Here is a 22385-nt window from a genome sequence, read left to right on the forward strand (position 1 = left end):
TTTTATTCACACCTGAGTCATGCCAAATTAATCTTTTTTATTTTTAGAATTTTTTGGTTATATTATTTTTTTAAATATTTTTTTATGTAAATATATTAAAATAATATTTTTTTATTTTTAAAATTTATTTTTAATATTAATATATCCTAACAATCTAAAATTGTGTATAAAAAATTAATTTAAAATAAAAAAAATCAAACAAACAGGGTGACGGTGCACATGCGGTTGTCTTTTTATTATATGGTGAAATGCAACCATCATAGCGCTTATGGCCATGGGCGGAGGTATGCTGAAGGTTGGGGTGGGTTGCAGTGTAGATAAAGATTTTATCAATATTTTTAATTAGTTTTATATAAAAATAATTTTTAATTTTTGATTGAGTTATTAAAATTTTTTAAAAATTTATATGAAATCTTTTAATATGATATTTTAATTTGGGTTAAAATTTTAGAATTTTTTAAGAAATTCAAAAATTTAATGAAAAATCATAATTTGACCAGTTTTATGTATGTTATTGGGTGTAATTTTCAATCAAATAGATTAAACTGAAATTTTATGAAAATTTTTAACATATATTAAATAAAATATAATTAAAATTTTATGTTATTGGGTGTAATTTTCAATCAAATTTTATGAAAAATTTTAAAATATATTAAATAAAATATAATTAAAATTTTAGAATAAACAGAGCTTGATAGTGCTAATAGAAAAAAAAAACCGTCAAATAAAAAAAAACGACTCATTTATAATAAAATAATTATTTACCATTAAAAAAAATAAATAAGCTCTTCTTTCTTTTTATATGTTGCCAACTAGGCAAAAGTAAAATAAAAAAGAATAAATGGTTAGATCGAAATAGAGAAAAGTATAGTAAAATAGTTATTTACCATTAAAAAAATAAATAAGCTCTTCCTTCTTTTTATATGTTGCCGATTAGGCAAAAGTAAAATAAAAAAAATAAATGGTTAGATCGAAATAGAGAAAAGTAAAGGAAAAATATAAAAAAATAAAAAAAGTGAGAGAATAATTTTATAAATTTATAAAGTCCAACTTATAAAACACAAAAAAGTGAGAGAATAATTTTGTAAATTTATAAATTCCAATTTATAAAACACCAATCCAAGAAAAAATCAAGTGAAAAAAGAAGGAATTGAAAAAAAAATTAATTATTTTATTTTTTAATTAATATAAAATTGTTATTTTATCCTGGTTAAAGGGTTATTACAATATTCATTCAGATTCGATTATAGATAAATTATATTTTATAAAATATGAAAGAATATAATTTTAATAGTAAGTTTATTTTTATTTTTATTTTATATATTTTTAAATTTATTTTTTAATATTTTAGATAATATATTTAAATTAAAATTTTGCTGTTCGTAAAAAATATTTATATATTTATTTAATAGCTGAGGATAGAAAAAATTTCTTCCTCCGTTCTTCTTATGGCAAAAAAGGTGAGAGCAGCCGCGAAAGCAATCTTCCAGATACCTCGTGTGGGATCTTCCATCACTGTCAAAGAAAGATGCAAAAATACAGCAGAACCCGGGAGAACCATGGCTATGGTGCCCGCTATAACAAATGCCTGGAAAGCTGTCTTTCTTGTTAGGATTGCGGAACCTGGATTTGGGCCTTTGTCGCCTCTGTAACCCCTAGATAACGTGAAAGCTGCAGAAAACTTCGCGGTTGATATGAGCGTGGCTACTATCAAATTAGTATCTCTTGTTTTCTGAGTATCTGTCATCAATTTCATCATTTACTTTCTTGTCACCATCCTTCTTGCTGTAATGTCCTTCATCTATTGGTATTGATGGTTTCCTCTTCCTTCTCAGCATGTCCATCCAATTCCAGGTTGATAACCTTTTGCAAACTTGATCCAAGACCGGCCCTGTTGAATAATCCCTATCTGCAGACAGCATATGAATAACTTTAAGCGCAGCAAAAGAAATTGAAAAACAATTGTAGTCCAGTACTCTTGTTGTTGAAATGTCCCCGTAAGTTACGCAGGCTTACCTAGGCATTTAGTAAATTACTATCATTTGCTCCAACAATATCCTGGACGTTCACATTTTCCTTCTTGATTGCCATTTTATCCACCCTACTGTTCTCTAACAAGGTTGTATCTTCTCACAGGGATGCAGCAAGGCAATGGAGAGGTGTGTTCCCCTAGTATCCTTCTGATTTAAAAGGGTGCCGAGCCATAGATTTTTATGGAGATACTCCTCTGCCTCCGGCTCTCCACGGCAAAGTGAAGGACATTCGAACTTTTCAGGTCAACCAGCTCACAACAATCCGGGCAGCGTGATATGAGCTCTCTCATCACTAGTACATGGCCTCGGCCTGCTGTAGTGTGAAGAGCTGTCCTTTTCCCTTCTTGTCACCGATGTAAGCAGCAAATTTATCGCATTCTACAAACAATTTCAAAATTGAAATATAATCCAAGTGTGCAGTATAATGAAGGGGAAGCCGTCTGCTTGTTTGGTCAAATCTAGTTTTTTTCTCTAGAATTATCCCTGTCATTTCTACAGCAAAATTGAAAAAGAAAACAACGAATGGATAGATAAAGGCATAATAAGAAAAGGAATGGTATATACCTTCACTTCTGAAAGTTATATATGGATTCATTTACCCTTTTATGCATGCATTATTTAGGGAATTTCGACAAGCATGATTACCTATTCCAAGTACTCTTTTGAATTCTACAAAAAACATATGATATTAATGTGCTTTTATCTTAAACAAGTGTCACAATATAATCTTGATTGTACGTACAACAGCTTCTTCTGGATTTATTTTACAAAATAATGCCCCTATTAATTAGCCAAAGACAACGGAAAAATACTCCACCTTAATCATTGTAATACACTGCTGCATGCAAAGCTGTTCTGCCATTAGGGCACTCATAAGTGGCTGCTGTGCAAGTTCCTAATATTTGAGCCACCATGTTTTTGAATCCCCTCTCTAAAGCCATGTAGAGTGGAGTCTCACCAGCATCATTTGCAGCATACACAAAATCTGGGTCATCTTTGGTCGATTTGCTCACCACTGCAATATGATCATGCCGCTCTGCCCTGTGCAGGGCTGTGTCGTTCTGGTAGTCATTCTTAGCATCTGTCATGCTTCTCCGTACTCCTTTCAAGTCTTCGACTACCTTTTGCACTTGCAACAAGGAATTCTACTATTGCATGGTGCCCATATCTAGCTGCAATGTGCTAAGGAGTTTCGCCGTTGGAATTTGTCTGCAATAACAGGGACGGACACTTGTCAAGAACAACCATGAGAAATTGGGATGACTTTGTTTTGGCAGATGGGGGAGGGATATTGCAGCTTTTGTGGTACTGATGAAAACCATGCTTTACTGATCTCGGGGACTCTATTGATTGGTTCATTTATCTTCTTAGATAAGGCTGTGATGTAAATATGGAGAATTGTGTTTCTGTTTGGGGTCACCAGGCATTGGAGTTGATTTGTACATTCCAGAAAGGTTTCAGTTTCACCTCTGCAGCCGCCTTATATAGTTCAGAGTCGACGCATGTAAAAACATGAGTTTGGTCTGCTTTGCTTGTTTCACCACGAATGGAGCATACATTTTCCTCCATCTGAATCAGTTTAGAATCCACCCGCACTTCCTATCTTTGGTTAGGTTGTTGTTACTACTTTCCCCAGATGCTGCAATCTGAATTTAAGTAGACATGTATAATTGCTCTCGCAGCTCTTTCATATATCATACGAAGCACTCTTTACAGATAGGAAGTCATCGGCATGGTACTGTGATAGAAATTAATACTGAAATCACGCGCTTGGAATAGCCTTTGCAAAACATATCAGTCGTGTTCTTTTCAAATGAATCATTGATGATGTCACAGAGGAAGACAGCCTTTATGATTTACCTCATGGATAATCCTCTCGAGTATTTTACTTATTACCATGCTAGTGATGCCATCCATATCGTATTGCAGTTAAACTAATTAAATCTTTCCATAATCACTATCAATTAATTGCAGATTTCTTTGCATGTTGGACTTTATCAATGCAAAAAATTAGCACGTCATTTGAAGCATTTTAGCTTCTGAACCCTCACGGCTGAGAGAAAGCATAAAATGACACATTAATTAGTTTGAGATGATTTCAGGTTCTGGATTGAAGGCAGCTATACTAGCTCTCTAGTGTTAAAAAATTCTTAAATGCAATAATTCCCCCCCCCCCTCCATGTCTGCAGCTCAATTGCTCTGTTTGTTCTCAGGTGTGTGAAGCTATCGTTTCCAAGTTCAGAATATACTAGTTTATCTATTACCTGCAAATTGAATCTAGCATTTTGCCTGAACAGTTTCTGCTAATGTGCTGCATCGTATATGTGCAGGTTTTGGTAGAGTGATTGTGTTTGTTTGAGATTGTCATACGAAGGCCCTTAAATTTACTGCGTGCCGTGTTCATGTTATTTTTTTTATATATATTTCTTTTTCCTGCTAGAAGAAACGCTCAAAACATCAAAACCATTTGGGCAAAAACAAAGAGGGAGTCAACTTCATGCTCTACTACCAAAGTGGAGGGCCCAAGAATAAAGGAGAGGTGCTTGAAGATGAGAATCGTATGATCTTGCTTCGACTTCCAAAGAAAGTGGGGTGCTAAATAACAAGAAATTAAAAGAAACAATGCTACGAAATTAGAAAGGTGATCTGTTAGTGATTGATAAAAGCGATGGTTGTTCTGAAGAAGAGAATCGAATTTCTTGAAATTCACATGATGACAGAAGATGGTGGGAGAAGAGCGAGATTGATCGAAGTGTTGGTTTTCGATCTAATGATATCTGGTGGATCGATATCACGTCATGGATTTAATGAGTACATTATGCTGTTTAGCTCCACTGGTTCTACTTGATGAATACATTATGCAGAATGTTGGAACTCAGGGTCTTCTTCAGCCAGCAACATTACCACATCAAGTTGATTGTTCGTGCAGCTTCATGCAAGCAGTGCCATGCTTGTTATTTGCCATCTTCATCGATGATCTGGCAGCTCCCATTCCCATTTCCACATCATGGTAAGTCGTTTTCATTCTCTCTATCAGAACCCGAACAGCATTAGAATGTCCTCTCTTGGCTGCTATGTGAAGAGCTGTTTCGCCTTGCACATTCACCTGATGCAAAAGCAACGAACTCGAGTCAAGGATTATCTCCACTCATTCTAACATACCAAACTGCATGCAGTGTGGAGGAACTTATTCTTGGTTGCGTAGCTTGAATGTCGAATTGGTCTGGCATTTTCCGGAGTAGACCAGCCTTTCCATCCATGGCAGCTCGGTAAAGGTCAGGTTCCATGTCTCTGTAACGCCTATCTGGCTACCATACCTGGCAATGCCACCAGCAGAATGGTTGAAACTTACAACTTCACTTAGTTTTGGGAATCCAACTTCATTCCCAGGTGTTGGAACTGCCTGTGTGTTTGTGAAGATTGATTCATGGGAAGGCAGCTTTCCATGTACTTAATTTCCTTAAGCAAACAAGCTAGCTCACACACACTAGCTAGGTTGATGAAAGAAAACAGTGCGAGAAAATAATGAAGCGATATTGAATCTCATGTTCTCTCTCATCACTTAAAAGGGATTCTGTTCCCAGAGAAAGATGCTCTCTTCAAGCTTAAGCTGTTAATTTTGGGTCAGGAAACGAGACACTGAAGACGATGAAGCCTGGAAGACCTGCCAAACTCGTGCTGTTATCTAGTCTCTTTTCCTAGAACATGGGCTGGGATGGGTTGGGCCTCGCGTCAATTTTAGTCTGTACACGAAGCCCACAATATTACAAGAAGAGAGTCAGTCAAAGTCATCGTCTACCTAGTTAAAGAAGGTGTTGCTCTTGCCTGCCTGCCTTGAAAGGCAAAACAAAACAAGAAGCCTCCTTTCCGCACTCTGATTTCTCCTCCTCCCACTCAAAGGAAACTCCTCTGATTTTTGAATACAATTCAAAAAACTTCAACAGCAGCAGAGCAACAATGTCCCAATTCGTGTCTAGCTTCTTCAAAGAAACCACAAAACCTTTAACATCAGGTCGACGCCCATGGTCCGTTTTCCTAGACCTCACCTTACTGAACCTCCCCTCTTCAATCCACGACACCACCACAAGGATAACCCAAAACGTCCTTCATTTCTCGGTTAATTACTCCATAATCCTCTTGATAATCCTCTCTTTATCCCTCTTAATCCATCCTCTGGTGCTAATCGCCTTGTTCATTACTCTAATTGCCTGGCTCTCTCTCTATTTCTCTCGCGAGGAGCCGCTTTGGTTTTTGGGCTATCAAGTGAGTGACTGGATGGTGTTGGTTGTGCTCTTTGTGGTTGACTTTTTGGTTGTGATGTGGGGTGGGGTTTTTCAGAATGTTGTCGTTGGTGGTGGGATCGCTGTCGTTTTGATGCTTCTGCATGCTACGTTGAGGAGTACGGATGATCTTGTTGCTGACGATATTGAAACCTCGCCGTATGCCAACTTGCTCTCTGATGATGATGGTGACTACAATGCTCCTCCAACTGGTGGCTTGTAGTTTTGCCTAATTGGATTGAAAAGAAAAGAAAAGGGAATTGTTTGGTTTTAGCGGGAATTGTTTGGTTTTAGCTTAATTAATGTCATCTTGACTGTAATTATGGCATTGCATGCTTCTCTGTTATGGTGATTTGATGATTTAATTCTTGCTTAGAATGACTTACATACCCAGTTATCAACTTATTATGCTTCTTTTGGTCCGTGTCTAAATTACAGTGCTTGGGGATACTACGGACGACTTTAATCAAAAATTGTACTTCACATTTACTTTTAGGTAATCACTCACATTTTTTTACCCATGTCAAATGGATTTTGATGCAGTTTTTTTGTTTTCGCTACTTGTGTTGGTGATGCTGCTGTGTTGAGTTGCCATGGCTTAGTCTTTGCATTATGTGGAGATTAGCAGGAACCTTCTCTCTATCCCATCCCGTGGGCATGATCTTTGTTGATTGATGTTTCTCTGTTGCTTCATACCTGTATCAAAGCACAGGAGCAAGCCTGAAAACTTAGGACGTCAAGGTCAAGTTAATGATGATGTTATCTGTTATTGTAGGACATGGAACCGAGATCATGCTTCGACTTGAAATCTGGGACCAAGATGATCCCTGCTATACATGAATTTTATTTATTCATTTCCTTGATTTATGGCTAAAAGTAAATCTCAAATATATCTGCTTTGCATCTTGTTTACCGGCTTCCTTTTAAGCAGCTGCTGCAGATACTGAGAGGTTGCAATTGTTCTCTTGAGATTTGCTTTTAGCCAGAACCTGAATATTTACAATTTTTTTCAGATATCAGAGGACGTAAAATCAACATCCTGCATAGTAAACAGTAACGGCTTCTTCTCTTTTTAACAGCCCCTATATTGATGATTTACGTGCCTTGATTCCTTGGCTTTGGATAAGCTAGAATCTACAATTGAGTATCGTTGTCTTTTTTTTGTGGTGAAGAGGCAGAATGTTGCTGGCTTTGAATTTTGAAATTATCACACAAACCTTCTTTTCCAATTCGAGGTCTGAAATCTTGATGTCAAGAATAACAATGTCTGTATGCTTCTTTGTCATGAACCGAACAAGAGGGATAAATAGGGGAAAAGGCGGAAGGAGTATATGCCAATTGCACATCAAAGTTGCTCTTATCTTAGACAGGGATTTCTTATGTGTTTTTTTTCCTCGCTCTTCAGCATGAACCTAATTTACTCTATGTAAAATGGTCGCCAATTGACCATTCTAGCCCAGCACAACCAGATGTTTCTAAGGTCATGCCCAACCTGGCTTTGGCTTCGGCTAGTAGCATGAATCCTCATTGAACTGTTTTAAATTTAATCCATGGATTCAGGCATTAGTCCAGAATCCCCAAATCTGCTAATAATAAAATAAACAATCCATATTCGTCTACAACTTTTGTATAGTTTCTACTATGTCTACTATCCTTACAAGAAAAGTTGAAAAGGAGAGAAAGCAGAGTGGTTTTAGCAAATTCATCGGCTGTGCATTCACGATGATGCAAAACACGCTGTTTGTTTCCGACCACCTTGACCAAGATCACTGTTGCAAGAGATGGCATTTCGCCGCTGAAGCGAAGATGTTTACGGAGGATGAGCTTTGCGACCATACGAGAGAACCATCACAAAATCTTTAGCTGAACCGCCCACAGTTGTCCGTATTCTTTCAGATGCTGAAGCTGTCTGCAACCACCAGTCTACCAAGTTATGCAGCTGCATCGTTGAAACCACTGGCTGACCACGCATTGAAATCTCCACCTGGGGAAACTTGAGCGTTACTCGTGGTGTTTTAAAATTTCCTTAATTCCCTAGGCAGTAGTCTTCAGATAATTTAGGAGTACACTTCACCGGCATTTATTTTTTACAAGGATGGATGGTTGGTGGTAAACAGTTCCATCATAACAAAAACTGTTGCAGGTCTTGTTAAAGGACAGTATCAAAAACAAAGAGAGTAGCAAGCCTTTTTCCTGTCATACATCATGGAAGATGAAATATAGGAACCACAGAAAGTAATTTGGACATTCAAGTTCAAAGGAATGAAATCTACGAATGAAGAAAAAGAAATGCTGTCCACTTCCATTTACAATAGGAAAAGAAGAGGGATTGAAAGAAATAAGATTATTTAGTTTTATATGCACAAATTGATTAACATGATAAACGAACAAATATGAAGTTACCTCAGCTTCCCTAACAAGACCCAGCTTCTGGGCAAGATACTTCTTTATGTATGAAACTGGCAAATTACCATCCCTACAATAAAATTGCAACAACTGATCAACAAAATAGTTGTTGGTATATTTGTTAAAAAAGAAAAAGAAAAAAAGAAAAGGGTTCTTGGTATAAAGCAAACTTCAGGTGAGAACAGAATATAAACAAAAATAACCACAGGAAGGGAAAAGATAGAGACTAAAATATGCTCTATATATTAACATTCACAGATGACATGAAATCAGACAGTTGAGTTCTATTTTTTCAATGGAACAGAACAGAAGCAGAATTTTTGAAGCAAATCTACTACTTTAAAGTCACTGATACTTCAGAATAATCATTATTAAGATTCTAAATGAAATTATGGCCTAGAAAAAGAAATTCAACATCAGGTATGATATGCAGAGTTCATGTAATCAATTAAAATACTTCACGATTATATGATGATTGGCTTCATTTTCACAGGACAACACCAATATGTTTTTTATGCTATGTGCCCCTATTTTGATTGTGACCGCCAGTGTGCAATCACAAACTTAAACATAACTAAGCATGCAAAACCTCACAGACAAAATCGTAGTTGCAACTGCCCATTAAAGCAATGAAGCAAAACTCCCTATTCAAAATTTAAAAAACATGGTTTCAGGTGTTGCTGATATTCGAAAAGAGTGTTTGCTCCTGGACTTTCAACATCATTTTCTCAATCTATTTTCTTCACAGAATTTCATAGTTATGTAGAGTCGAAGAAATTGGGGAATAGCTACGAAAGAGCACAGGAGTCATAAATATAATTTACTTCTAGGCTGTGATTAGTTTTGTTTTTCTGGAGTGTACCTGGAAGTACATATTCATCGAAGCCATAAATTGTAAATGGAAATGGACATCATGCTATTATGATGAAACAAAAGGATATCAAGCTTACAACATAAGCAACGGGAAATTCTATGTAACCAAAACAAATAGAAGGAAAATCAAAGTGCGCATAGAAAACATCAGATAAGATACAGTGTCATTGTCGCTAAGAAAATATATCTACAAAACTTAGCATAGATGCAATTACAATTTCACATAAATGAAAACCACGGAATGTTTTTTACAAAACTGAAGAAAGGTGGCGATAAAACACATGGTTTAACCGGAGCCTATGTCAAAACTCAAGAGCAAAATGGACACTGACAAGCAAACCAACATTATGAATATAAACAAGGCAGCGGGGTTAATGAAACTCACTTAACCCTCAAGTAGCACGAAGATATCTGTGGCAAGGGCGCACTTCCACCCCTGAAATTATGCCAAAAAGAAACAATATTTAACAACATGACATGGCTTGCTTGGCCAATCATCATTGAATCTTTAGTAATGGTTAAGAAACAAAATCTCACTGCTCATGATCAGAAGCAACTAATGAGAACCAAATGGGACTAAATCTTGTATCACATTTACTGTTTGCATCGACAATAGTCTGTGCTGGAATATTCAACCCCTCAGAGGGAGCTGCTCTTTTTTGTTGCATGCCTTGCAGCCGTCTAGGTTTCACGGAAACTGAAGGCGATGCAGTCAAGTTAGATTCTTCACCATTAACTTTCGATTTATCACCGTGCTCCTTAACACTGGTTTTGAGTGATTGAGCTTTCTCCTGGGCATCAAGCTTCTTTATTTGGACAAGAATTTCCTGTAGTTCTGACTTATTAGACTTTGTTTTGCTTGAAGCTTCAACCGAGCAATTTAAGGGTTTCCAAAAATCAGCTTTCCCTTTACATGGTTTAACACCATCCTCTGCAACTTTATTAGGCTTGTGTTGTTTGGGTGACTCGGCAGTAGAAGAATTCTACACCATGAAAATAATTACACAGGAAATTACGACGCATCAAAGGAAAGGCACGTCATTTGCAAAGGACCCAAAACAAAAAGGTGAGAAAAGTTTTAGCAAGAAATCTTGAAGTTTAACCATTTCTACCTGCCTTTTATTTTGTGCAATTTTGCTTAAAGTCTCGGGCGAGCTTAAGCTCTCATAGTAACCGTCCACTTTCTTAACCAGCTCCTTAATGAGAACAGGAGATTCTCGTTTTCTGGCAATAGGTTTTGATCTTTTTCCCGTCAGAAAAGACTTGACGGATATCTTAGGTGTGCTGACTACCAATGAAGAGAGAGATCTCTCCTTTCTTCTACCTATCAATGGAACTGGGCGATCAGCTTCTTGGATTGGCATGGCTTCTGGGACTGCTGGCGCAGTTTCTGGGACCGAGGGCACGCCTTCTGGGACCAAGGACACTGTTTCAGGTTCCTTGGCCTTCTTTCTATTGGAAAGGAAGATTTTGGCCCTTAAATCTTGCCAGCTGTGGTCTGCCCTGTTTATTAACATAAAGAATGAAAGTTAAAACAGACCAAGACTATGCTGCTGTAGTGAAATCCATGACCAGTTTCTCAATTTTGGTTGTCTTCCAAGTTGAAATTGGACTTCTAATTGTTCTGTGCCGTATAAACAGGTTGAGGCACAGGTTCAATCATAATATTTCAAGATTCTATATCAGAGAATCCTAATAAATGAATTATGCATCCTACATGTGTGGCAGGGCAGGGATGCTGCCCAGGAACATGCAGCATGATAATTGATTTCCTAGTGTCACATTGCATGTCTACAGTTTGCAGCATGTACTTACTGTTTGGTGTAAATGTCTAATAAATTGACTTGGAAATTTGATGTCTTCCTTCCAAATGCATTAATTAGTAGTGTCAAGGATTGGTTCTGCAGTTGGAAAAGACAGAGAATGTCTAGAAAATCATTTCAGTGATTAAATAGCGTCCTCCTTTGTCAATCATTTTGGCACCCTAAGATAATTTCACTTGCACTGCATGGAGACTACTAAAACAGCATTCGAATACGTCCTCCATATGTGTAATACGATAGTCCAACTATATCAGAAACAGCTATGTATTGTTTTGCCACGGCATGCACCAAAGATGCTTTATTAAAAATTGCTGTGGCATAAACTTGGCAAGATGATCAAATACCTGAGCTTCTCGAGCGGAGAACAACCTAATTCAGTATCACAAACTGGACAACTGTCCAACTCCTCATCAGTTATCTTCTTGTATATGCATTTTCTGCAAACTGTTTCGAAAATTAAAATGAAGCAGGCATCAGATATATGCTCGGTGAGAGAATATGTATATAACATTCAGGCAAGACACACTTAAAACAGACTGATTAAAAGATAGAACACTAAGAAACTATTTCTGAAGGAAAATACAAATGCAAAACCTTTATTCATCATCCCCCAAACACAGTACTGTTCTCACTTGACACGGCATGAACTAATCGAGGACATGACGATTTTGATGGACTTGAAGAGCACAGCGACCATGCAAAAGCTTCGAACAAACCCATGTTAAAATTTTACCATTTCAGCAAACAAATTTACTGTAAGCTCACATCATACGTTGCTCAAACACAAAAGAAAAGGCTATATTTACCAATCAAATTTCAATATTTTCCTTAATTTCAAAATCAAACTCCCAATCCATTGAGCAAAGATAGACCAAGAAAACAAAATGAAGAAAAAACAAGATCATAAAACCGCATTCGATCACTCCTCTCCGTATCACAAAAATAACCAATTAAAGCAATAAACCAAGCTTAACTCCAAACAATAAAAGATGATACACAGATTACGTGAACTAACAATTAAGCGCCCACAACAAGAACTAAAACAAAACAAAGAAACCACATCGAATAACACACAATAGAAGAAGATAAGCACACACAGAAGTGAGTGAGAGAGAGAGACTCACAAGTATGGAGGCACTCAGAGATAGTAGTGGCGTCTCTGAAGAGCTTGTTGCAAAGATAACAGGTCATGCATGCCTCTATTTCCTGTCTTTGAACCTTCACCACCTGGCCTAACACCATCTTCGCTAACACCACCACCTGCCTTTGGGTTCTCACTAAGCCACTAACACTCTCCCTTGTTTCACGTACCCCACACGGTGCATGTAATCAAGACCCCACAAATCACGAGAGTTATTTATTCTTTTCCAAGAAAAAACCACGACAATCACAAGCAAGAATCGGCGAAGAAAGGGTGGTGGTTGGGCTGGGTTGGTGATTAACGATTCTAGACAAATTCTTTTGGCAGTGGCTTTGTGCTTGGTGGGCGAGAAAAAGGAATTTAAGAGAGCGATATTATTAATAAAAACAAAAAAATGGAGAGAGTGAAATCTTGGAGTATTAGAAGAGAGGGCTGGTCTTGTTCGATTTGGACACTGGTAATGGCCTTTGTTCGAGGCTCTCAATGTTTTCGAATACAATCGCACAGCCTCCTCCTACATGACAAAACTAAGACAATATTGTTTAAGCATTGCTGTCGATTTATACTTTTGAAATTTTGAAATTTTTTTAGTTTTAAATTAATTTTTATTTTATATTTTTAAATCAAATTAGATTTTAAAAAATAAACAAATAAAAATATTTCAAAACATTTTTTTTATATAAAAAAAAACTTTAATTCACTACTTACGTTAACCATGCCTGTTTTTATGTTTTTTTCCCGAGACGAAGTGACTAAACTTTTTCGGAGAAACCTTGAACAAGTCCTTCATTATATAGGAAATTTAGATTGAGTTTCCAAACATTATTTATCCTAATTAATTAAATCTTTAAAAATCCCTAATTGAGTTACTTACCTTATATATCCAGGCTTGGAGCACTCATGTCTCGATTTGTTAATGGATTCTGTTTAAATATTAAACTTTTTCCAGAAGAAAACTTGATGTTTTATGCTAAAATAGACGGTCATTAATGGGCAAGTAATGCTGAAACCTTTCATTTATTTTCGGATATTTAAATAATTTATTAATTAATGATGGATACTGGAATTATTTAAATAATTTTATAACTAATTAATGATGGATATTTAACCTCTTGTTAATTAATTTCACGTTCTATCAACGTCGATGTCTCTACAAACATAGAATTGTATGATTATCATAACCTCATTTCAATGCCGTTGTTTAGCAATGTCCTTTCGATTTGTGTGGAGTTGTCTAACTTTATATATATATATATATATATATATATATATATATATATGGCTGGTTATTTGTAAACAAACAAGTTTATTTCTTACAATATTAATATCTGTACAATGATCTTGTCAAAAACACTTTGATGACAGCGAAAAAGAATAACCAGTTAGAGATAATTGTTTAGAGTGTATAGTTTAGATTAAGGAACTATGATCGAGAATTAGTGGTAATTACTTTTTTGTTCTTAAGAAAAAAAAGACAATTGCCTTGGTTAATTTTGGGGGTGTTTCCATCTTTTTGTATCATCAAGTGGTGATTACCAGATTTTTTTAATGCAATGAAATTACTCAAAATCAAAATTTTTAAAATTAACATTTAGAATATATTTTTTAGTATATCAAATCACTCAATTAAGCTTAAAAGCAATTTTTTAAAAGTCGAGCCAAATTATTTTTATCTATTTATTATAAAAAAAATTTATATATTTTCAAGTTGATAGAGGAAAAATGAAAAATATTATTAAAATAAAAAAATAAATAGCATATGAAAGGTGCTAATAGTCTCTTTTAACAACGCGTGCAATGTTTTTTATTAATAAAAAATTATTTTATATTATGTTATTGAAATTATCATGAGATTGTTTTTCTAACAGGGTGGAGCATGGTGGTATGAGATTGTTTTTCTAATAGGGTGGAGCATGGTGGAAGCGAGACAGTTTATTTTAGGCAAGATTTTTTTTTTCTTTCTATTATTTCTTCAAAATTTATGTTGATTATTTAAAATTTCATAGTTATCTTTTAATTATTAATATTTCAACTTTAATTTTTATTTCATGAGATTGTTTTTCTAACAGGGTGGAGCATGGTGGAAGTGAGACAGTTTATTTTACGCAAGATTTTTTTTTTTCTCTCTATTATTTCTTCAAAATTTATGTTGATTATTTAAAATTTCAGAGTTATCTTTTAATTATTAATATTTCAACTTTAATTTTTATTTTTTTATTTTTAATTGTTATTCTTGACTCTTTTATAAAAAAAATATTTGTTGTAAATTTCATTATTCAATCTCAATTTGTGATATATATATATATATATATATATAATTTGTTCTTTATTCTTTTAGGGTTTTTATTGTTTTGTTAAATTGATTTTTTTAATTTAACACTTCAATAAAAAAATTATAGTTACCATCTAATTTATAATAAAAAAAAAATGTTTCTCTCTCCTCCCTCTAAATGAAACAAATCTTCCTTGTTTTATAATCATAGTAATTTGTTTTTAAGAAAAAAATTGATAAAATGACTAAATAGTGTGATATGTAATTTAAATGATTAATAATATTTATTTAATAAATTTATAGGAGAACTTGAGTTTGTTCATTTAGAATGTAATTTAATTGGTCAGATTTTAGATTTGTTTTTTAGAGATCATTAATTTGAATACTACAAACTTTAAGATTATTGAAAATTTATATAATTGTTAATTTTAAAATTTATGTGATTAGCTGAGATATGCATAAATTTACTCGGATATTCTTGTTAATAAAAAAATTAATTACCGTGATTACTACAAACTTTAAGGTTATTGAAAATTTATATAATTGTTAATTTTAAAATTTATGTGATTAGCTGAGATATGCATAAATTTACTCGAATATTCTTGTTAATAAAAAAATTAATTACCAATAATTATTCACAAGGAAAAATAAAGAAACGATAATAAAGAAATTTAAAAAATATTTTTGAGATTAAATAGGAATATTCTCATTTTTTTTATCATTTTTTTATTTTTTTTCTTATCATTTATTCCCTTCTGTCTGTTGTAGTTGTCTCATAAAACAGCACTCTAAAAATATTTTTGGGGGACAACGAAAGGATTAATCAATAGTTTTGAAACAAGAGCGACGTATTATTTTCCTCAAGAATTGGATGGTGTGCTCGTGTTTGTCGTGCTTCTTGTTTCACCATTTGGTTGCACACTGCTGGAGCTGCGGCGGCGGCGGCGCAATGTGTATAGGCCAGAGAGTATGAGTTTTGGGCACGTGTATGTCTCGTGAGAGGTGCGTTACTCTTGTGAACTAGAGAGCTAATCTTGCTCGGTCGAGCGTGTAAGAGACAAAAAGACAAGGAGTTAATTGTTCTTAGTGATTTAACAAAACTAATTAATTAATCTTCATGATTTCACAGATTATATATTTAATTCTTGTATTTTAAACCCAATAACTTAATTTTTTTTATCCGTTTTATATTTTTTTCAATGTATTTTGTTTCTTTGTTTTAAGAATTAGAACAAGAAAAGCAAACAACAAGTAGATAAGATGTCAAAGATTGAAGAGAAAAGTTTTTTTTTTTTTTGTGGAATAAAATACAGGGCCCTCCATCTCAATTTATTTATGATCTCTGGCTTTTTAAAGGCATTAAAAAATCTAAAGAATTTTTGTACCCTTCCCTTCTGTTTGCTCTCTTTGACCTTTCACGAAAATTGAAAAAACGCTATATAAATAATCTAATAAAGAATATGATGGCAAAATAAACAAACATTCCGAGACAATAGAAAATAGAAAATGGACAAACAAATTGGGACAAGAAATACTAAGTTGTTTAGAACTAGGAACAGAGATGCACAGAATGCTCCTGTGACAATTACCACCTGGCAATGTAAAAAAAAAAACACATGATTCCCCGTATAAAAGCAATTTATAATCAGGAGCTAAATTCCCCAGTAAAAGTATTTTGCTTACCCGTTCAAACATGAAACCATGATTGTCATTCCATGTGTACAGGATGTTCACGCCAAATATTCCAGCCACCAAGGAATATATGGTTAAACGAACAGTCCCAGAACTCAGATAGAGCTCTAACTGCGGCCAACAGTGGAAAGACATAGCATGAATAACAGATCAAAACATACAAACAATCTGTGCGCGTGCTTGCTTGCTTGTGAGTGAATTGGCCCCAACACAATTCGTCAAGAGAAAATCATAAAGCACCTGAATCAGCTGATTTCGATGATTGTCAAGCTGCAGAAAAAGGATGCGTGAATTTAACGCAGGGAAAAACGCATAAACAAGGAAACAAAATTCTGTGTTCGATTCAACGTTGCCTGCCTGAATATTAATGTAATCCTGTGCCATCAATGTACTCTCGCAACTGCATGTTTCAAATTTATGCAATTTAAAAGGATGAGATTGCTTTGTAATTCTTACCATAATGTGCGTGCCTTGTGTAGAATAAGAGGAAAAGTAAATAAACTATCAATCTGCATGAAGTAAGCCTGCAAGAACATCATCGCCCAATTTCAAGAATAATTTATTTCTAGTCCCATTTCAAATAAGAAATAAAAATGAGTGAGGAAGGTAAAACACAGTTAGAAACTCTACCTCCAGTAACATTTCAAGCTCCTCAACATCATTTTCGTCTCCAAGAACTGTTGCCAAACTTACTCTACTTGCTCTAGAAATTTTTGAACCAATTGTAGGGGAAGCAGGAAACCAATTCACAACACCGGAGCCACTGACTGGTGAAGACACACCAGCCAGCTTTCTTGATAGGTAAAGGTCAGCCATATCATCATCATCATCAAGTAACTGTTCAAGTTCATCTCTCACCTAAAATAAATTGATGAGAATATCATTGCCTGTCTAATTCGCAGAAAATTTAAGGGGTCAGTTAAGCACATCATTTTTCATTAATGTTAGATCAGGTAGGTATTTTTCAAGTCTCTTCTGCAAAATTAAACCCCAAGCAGACCTGACTTATTTTCTGTATAGCAGATTTTTTCCGTGCTGGATGTTGATTAATCCCTGAATGTGTAACATCCTTAGCTACATATTTTTCTTGCAAAGAACCATGCACTGTATATGAATTGATTGAAAATGCTTTTATCAGAAAATGCAAGTAAATTGTTGGAGATGCTAAACTGTCAGTCAACATTTTCTGAGACAGAAGACTGAATCCACTACAATTCGCCAAATGCAAGTGCAACATCAGAGGACACTGAATCTTTCCCAACTACTATAATATAAAGCACCTAAAGATACTATTCTTTATTGATTACATTCAAATACATCATTACCCAGAACATATATATCCAAAGACCAAAGATGCAATCATAAATGTCGAAAGCATTTTATAATGCAATTTTTCACAAACACCACCAACGTTATACACCTACCTTTTGTACCCGAGCAATCAACTCATCATTGCACTCTTCAATTTACGAACTCTATCCAAATTTCTGCTACTAATCTGCCCACTCAAGAAGGGAAAATAAGAGAGTCAAAATAGTGACAAACAATAGATGCAGGGTTCTGCATACAAGGTAAAATTAACCTTATCCAGCATAAATTGTCTTGCAGGAAGAGAGTAAAACCTTGAGAGTAATGGATCCAAAGCATGCAGGGTTCTGCTTATGCAGTAATATATTGAGTTCAAATTGTTGAATGCACAGGATATTTAAACAACTGCAAAATAAATTTGAAACTGGAAGGTAGCCACATAAAGAATAACACCACTGACTGAAATAAGCAAAATTCCAACCACATAAAGAAAGTAATGCTGAGTATAAGAAAAGGAAGAATTGAAAGACAAGATACCACCATAAAGAGAACAAACAGGATATTTATGCAACTGCAAAATAAATTTGAAACTGGAAGGTAGCCACATAAAGAATAACACCACTGACTGAAATAAGCAAAATTCCAACCACATAAAGAAAGTAATGCTGAGTATAAGAAAAGGAAGAATTGAAAGACAAGATACCACCATAAAGAGAACAAACAGGATATTTATGCAACTGCAAAATAAATTTGAAACTGGAAGGTAGCCACATAAAGAATAACACCACTGACTGAAATAAGCAAAATTCCAACCACATAAAGAAAGTAATGCTGAGTATAAGAAAAGGAAGAATTGAAAGACAAGATACCACCATAAAGAGAACAAACAGGATATTTATGCAACTGCAAAATAAATTTGAAACTGGAAGGTAGCCACATAAAGAATAACACCACTGACTGAAATAAGCAAAATTCCAACCACATAAAGAAAGTAATGCTGAGTATAAGAAAAGGAAGAATTGAAAGACAAGATACCACCATAAAGAGAACAAACAGGATATTTATGCAACTGCAAAATAAATTTGAAACTGGAAGGTAGCCACATAAAGAATAACACCACTGACTGAAATAAGCAAAATTCCAACCACATAAAGAAAGTAATGCTGAGTATAAGAAAAGGAAGAATTGAAAGACAAGATACCACCATAAAGAGAACAAACAGGATATTTATGCAACTGCAAAATAAATTTGAAACTGGAAGGTAGCCACATAAAGAATAACACCACTGACTGAAATAAGCAAAATTCCAACCACATAAAGAAAGTAATGCTGAGTATAAGAAAAGGAAGAATTGAAAGACAAGATACCACCATAAAGAGAACAAACAGGATATTTATGCAACTGCAAAATAAATTTGAAACTGGAAGGTAGCCACATAAAGAATAACACCACTGACTGAAATAAGCAAAATTCCAACCACATAAAGAAAGTAATGCTGAGTATAAGAAAAGGAAGAATTGAAAGACAAGATACCACCATAAAGAGAACAAACAGGATATTTATGCAACTGCAAAATAAATTTGAAACTGGAAGGTAGCCACATAAAGAATAACACCACTGACTGAAATAAGCAAAATTCCAACCACATAAAGAAAGTAATGCTGAGTATAAGAAAAGGAAGAATTGAAAGACAAGATACCACCATAAAGAGAACAAAGCAAATGTCCACAATCTCTATGCGACCATGCATCAGGATCCTCCAAAACCTTGTCAGCCTTTAATTTGTTTTTGGGTAAAACTTTCATCCGACCCCAGCATTTAAAAGAGTAGAAGGAGCAACACCATTCATAGTAGCACTTGGAAAAATAAACGAGACTCAATCGAACACTAAAACAAAATAAATAGTAAAGCCCACTCAACTTAACTAATAAAACACCTACAATTGAATTCATGTAAGAAGATCAATCTTCCAATACTCCTCCTAAGGGGGGACCTAAGAACACAAATACAAATCTGCAAAATAACGCTTGGCATGATCTCAAAGATGTTCTTCCGAACAGATAAAATATTCATTACACAAAGCTATTGGATTCCTACAAAATGTCAAGACATGGTAAACAGCTAATATGCTACACTCCCTTGATTAAAAAAGGAGGGAAAACCACCACAGCATTCCAAAAAGAGATATGGCACCATGGAAAACAAATAATGTTAACTGGTAAACACACAATCATGCAACACTCACCACAGATATCCATCTCCCAACAAAGTATTTTTCGTGAATTTACATTATCTGTTGCCAACTTCTATCCAGTTCCTTAACCAAGGTGCGATGGACATTTTTCCCTTTATGAAAAAATAATCTACAGAAGCACCAGGAGAAGATTATTATTTGATAAAAGAACTGTCAGCTACATGGAGAACAACAAATATTTACTTTGGAGGTAAGCTCATCTAAAGCAGGATATGCAGCAGTCTCCAGCTCTGTTGCACGTGCAGCTAGAAAACTACAAATGGCTTCCAATGCTACCTCCAAGGCACGGAATTCAAATGGTGACTCTGTATCATACAACCCAGATTACTCAACAGACAAGAATTTTCTAGATGAACCAACCATGATGTAAAGAAAACATGTTTGCAGTACCAGAACACAAAGCCTCTACTCTTAATTGTCAAAGCAAGAACGAAAAAATCAATAAGGCATACCATCCTCTTCACCAGCTTCAACATCAAGTTGTCCACCAGTGTGGTCTTTCCCATCTCCTTGACTTTGACGAAAGACATTTGCAGGAGACAATCGCCTTTGAAGTTCCTCAACAACAGGAATAACATTTTCATCCAAAGGGTCTCGAAGCAAAACCTGTTCCATATTTAAAAGAAACAACCAAAGCAACAAGCACGATTTTATTTTTATTTTTATTTTTTTTGCCCCAAAGGAGGGGGGAAGTATGAATTCAAACATGAGCAAATAGTATCAAACACAACTGATCACTAATTTATACCTGTCATAAAATAATATCTCCTAAACCCAAAACCCCAAAATCCATTCATTCAGCAATCAAAAGATTTAATTTCCAAAATGACAAAATTTAAAAAGCAAAGAAAAAGAAAGAAAACAGAAGCCACGAACCTCCTAAGAAGTAATAATTGCCTTGATGTGCTGCAACCATTAAAAACCACAAATAAGCGCCAAAACAGAGAAAAATATAAAAGAAATTCTACTTAATAGTAACAAAAAAAATCGAAACCTCCAAGTTCAAAACGATGGCCCCCTCACGACCGAGAATGGTGGAGGGATAAAGACAAGAGAGGGTCTAAAATCCTGAGATCGCGCGCGTGAATCTGAACGCGATTCATGATAGCATGTTTGTCTGCATCAAGAATGGTGCCTTGTCCCGTAGCGTCGACGAGAATCCAACTCCTGGCAGGCTGCATCTTCTTCTTGACGGAAGTCACCTCCTGAGTGTCCGCCTGCACCACTTACCCATCCCTTGCCATCCGTATCACATCACATCTCCTCTCCTCCTTCAATTAATATTAATATTTTTATTTTTATTATTGCTATTTGTCTGTCTGTTTGCTTCTTACTATAAATGAATAGCCTCAAGCAACCGCAACAGAAAGAAGGTAAAGAGAGAGAAGCTTTATTTGGGGATTGGGGAAACGGGAAAGGGGGCAATTGGATTCCTTAAGCAACCAAAGTTTTCTTAATCATTGAGTTTGGTTTCAATTCGAAAGATATATGAGATGGAGCCTGGAGGGACTAAGATCCAACCTTCAAATCTCAGGGTATGGGAGCGGTTATTTCCATCTATTATAAGCTACTACTATGCTTATGCTATACGTACAGGTGTTCGGGTGTGATTAAGGTGATCATTGACGCTGGTTTAGCACGTTATCGACGTTGTCTCTCTCATCCTACAAAGTAAAAGCATGATAACTGTACTAGGAGGAGTTTCTTTTTGTTTTTTATGCAGATGTTTTAATTTTTTAATCGATGGATGGGGATGTGCTCGTAGTTTTTCTGATAAGAGACGGTGGAATTATTGAAGCTGCTTGATGCTCTGCATGACAATTGCCAAACACATCACCCATCCACGCTGCATTATAATATCCGATCGTCCATTCAAGATGCTTCCTTTTTCGCATTTCAACGGGAGGGCAACATCCATGGCCCCAATTTATGAATCTCACTGTTCATACAAGCAGAGTTTGTGGGCTCAGGATTTGCCAACCCTTGTCTTTTCCATGGAGTAAATTTACAAACTTTCATATATGAATCAAACAAACCTGCTTCAAATATTATTTCCACTTGGACTCTTCAACGCAAGTACCAAACAGGTCCCATCCCTCCCCTCGAAGTTTTACAACCAAACAATTACGAAGGGGTTGCCCTTGTGCAGCTCAATCTATGGCGAGACGAGCCGAAGTGAGTGCTTCTGTATTAGAAATTGACCCTCCTTGCTTGTTAAGTGTTTTATAATTTGGAGATGATGCCGCCGGTTTTTCTTACTCAAACTCGTGTACAGTGTACTGCAATTTTAGAACAATGAATGC

The 22385-nt window shown here is 35.3% G+C and overlaps 2 protein-coding genes, 1 long non-coding RNA gene and 1 pseudogene across 8 annotated transcripts; 2 read left to right on the plus strand and 2 right to left on the minus strand.

Moving 5' to 3' along the window:
- The first annotated feature begins 1443 nt into the window (after positions 1-1443).
- LOC105129981 (uncharacterized) lies at positions 1444-3748 on the plus strand. Of its 6 annotated transcripts, none has more exons than XR_843164.1 (3): positions 1444-1997; positions 2137-2388; positions 3083-3748. It is a non-coding gene; the product is annotated as an uncharacterized LOC105129981 (long non-coding RNA). The 6 variants fall into 6 exon arrangements; XR_843165.1 differs by having other exon boundaries at positions 3102-3748; XR_843168.1 differs by having other exon boundaries at positions 3255-3748.
- Positions 3749-5799: 2051 nt separating this feature from the next.
- On the plus strand, positions 5800-6731 carry LOC105129983 (PRA1 family protein D-like). Its single transcript, XM_011032281.1, has one exon. The coding sequence runs from the start codon at positions 5991-5993 to the stop codon at positions 6534-6536; it is 546 nt and encodes a 181-aa protein (XP_011030583.1). The 5' UTR covers positions 5800-5990; the 3' UTR covers positions 6537-6731.
- Positions 6732-6962: 231 nt separating this feature from the next.
- LOC105129982 (E3 ubiquitin protein ligase DRIP2-like) lies at positions 6963-13045 on the minus strand. The gene is made up of 7 exons (XM_011032280.1): positions 12540-13045; positions 11760-11859; positions 10705-11095; positions 10130-10575; positions 9978-10028; positions 8717-8789; positions 6963-8297 (listed from the first exon to the last, which is right to left on the minus strand). Exons 1-7 carry the CDS (start codon positions 12655-12657, stop codon positions 8124-8126), a joined length of 1353 nt encoding a protein of 450 aa, XP_011030582.1. The 5' UTR covers positions 12658-13045; the 3' UTR covers positions 6963-8123.
- Positions 13046-16115: 3070 nt separating this feature from the next.
- On the minus strand, positions 16116-22151 carry LOC105129984 (magnesium transporter MRS2-I-like; annotated as a pseudogene).
- Between the last annotated feature and the right edge of the window lie 234 nt (positions 22152-22385).

The sequence above is a fragment of the Populus euphratica genome, unplaced genomic scaffold, assembly GCF_000495115.2.
Source record: "Populus euphratica unplaced genomic scaffold, PopEup_1.0 scaffold17.1, whole genome shotgun sequence".
Taxonomy (NCBI): domain Eukaryota; kingdom Viridiplantae; phylum Streptophyta; class Magnoliopsida; order Malpighiales; family Salicaceae; genus Populus; species Populus euphratica.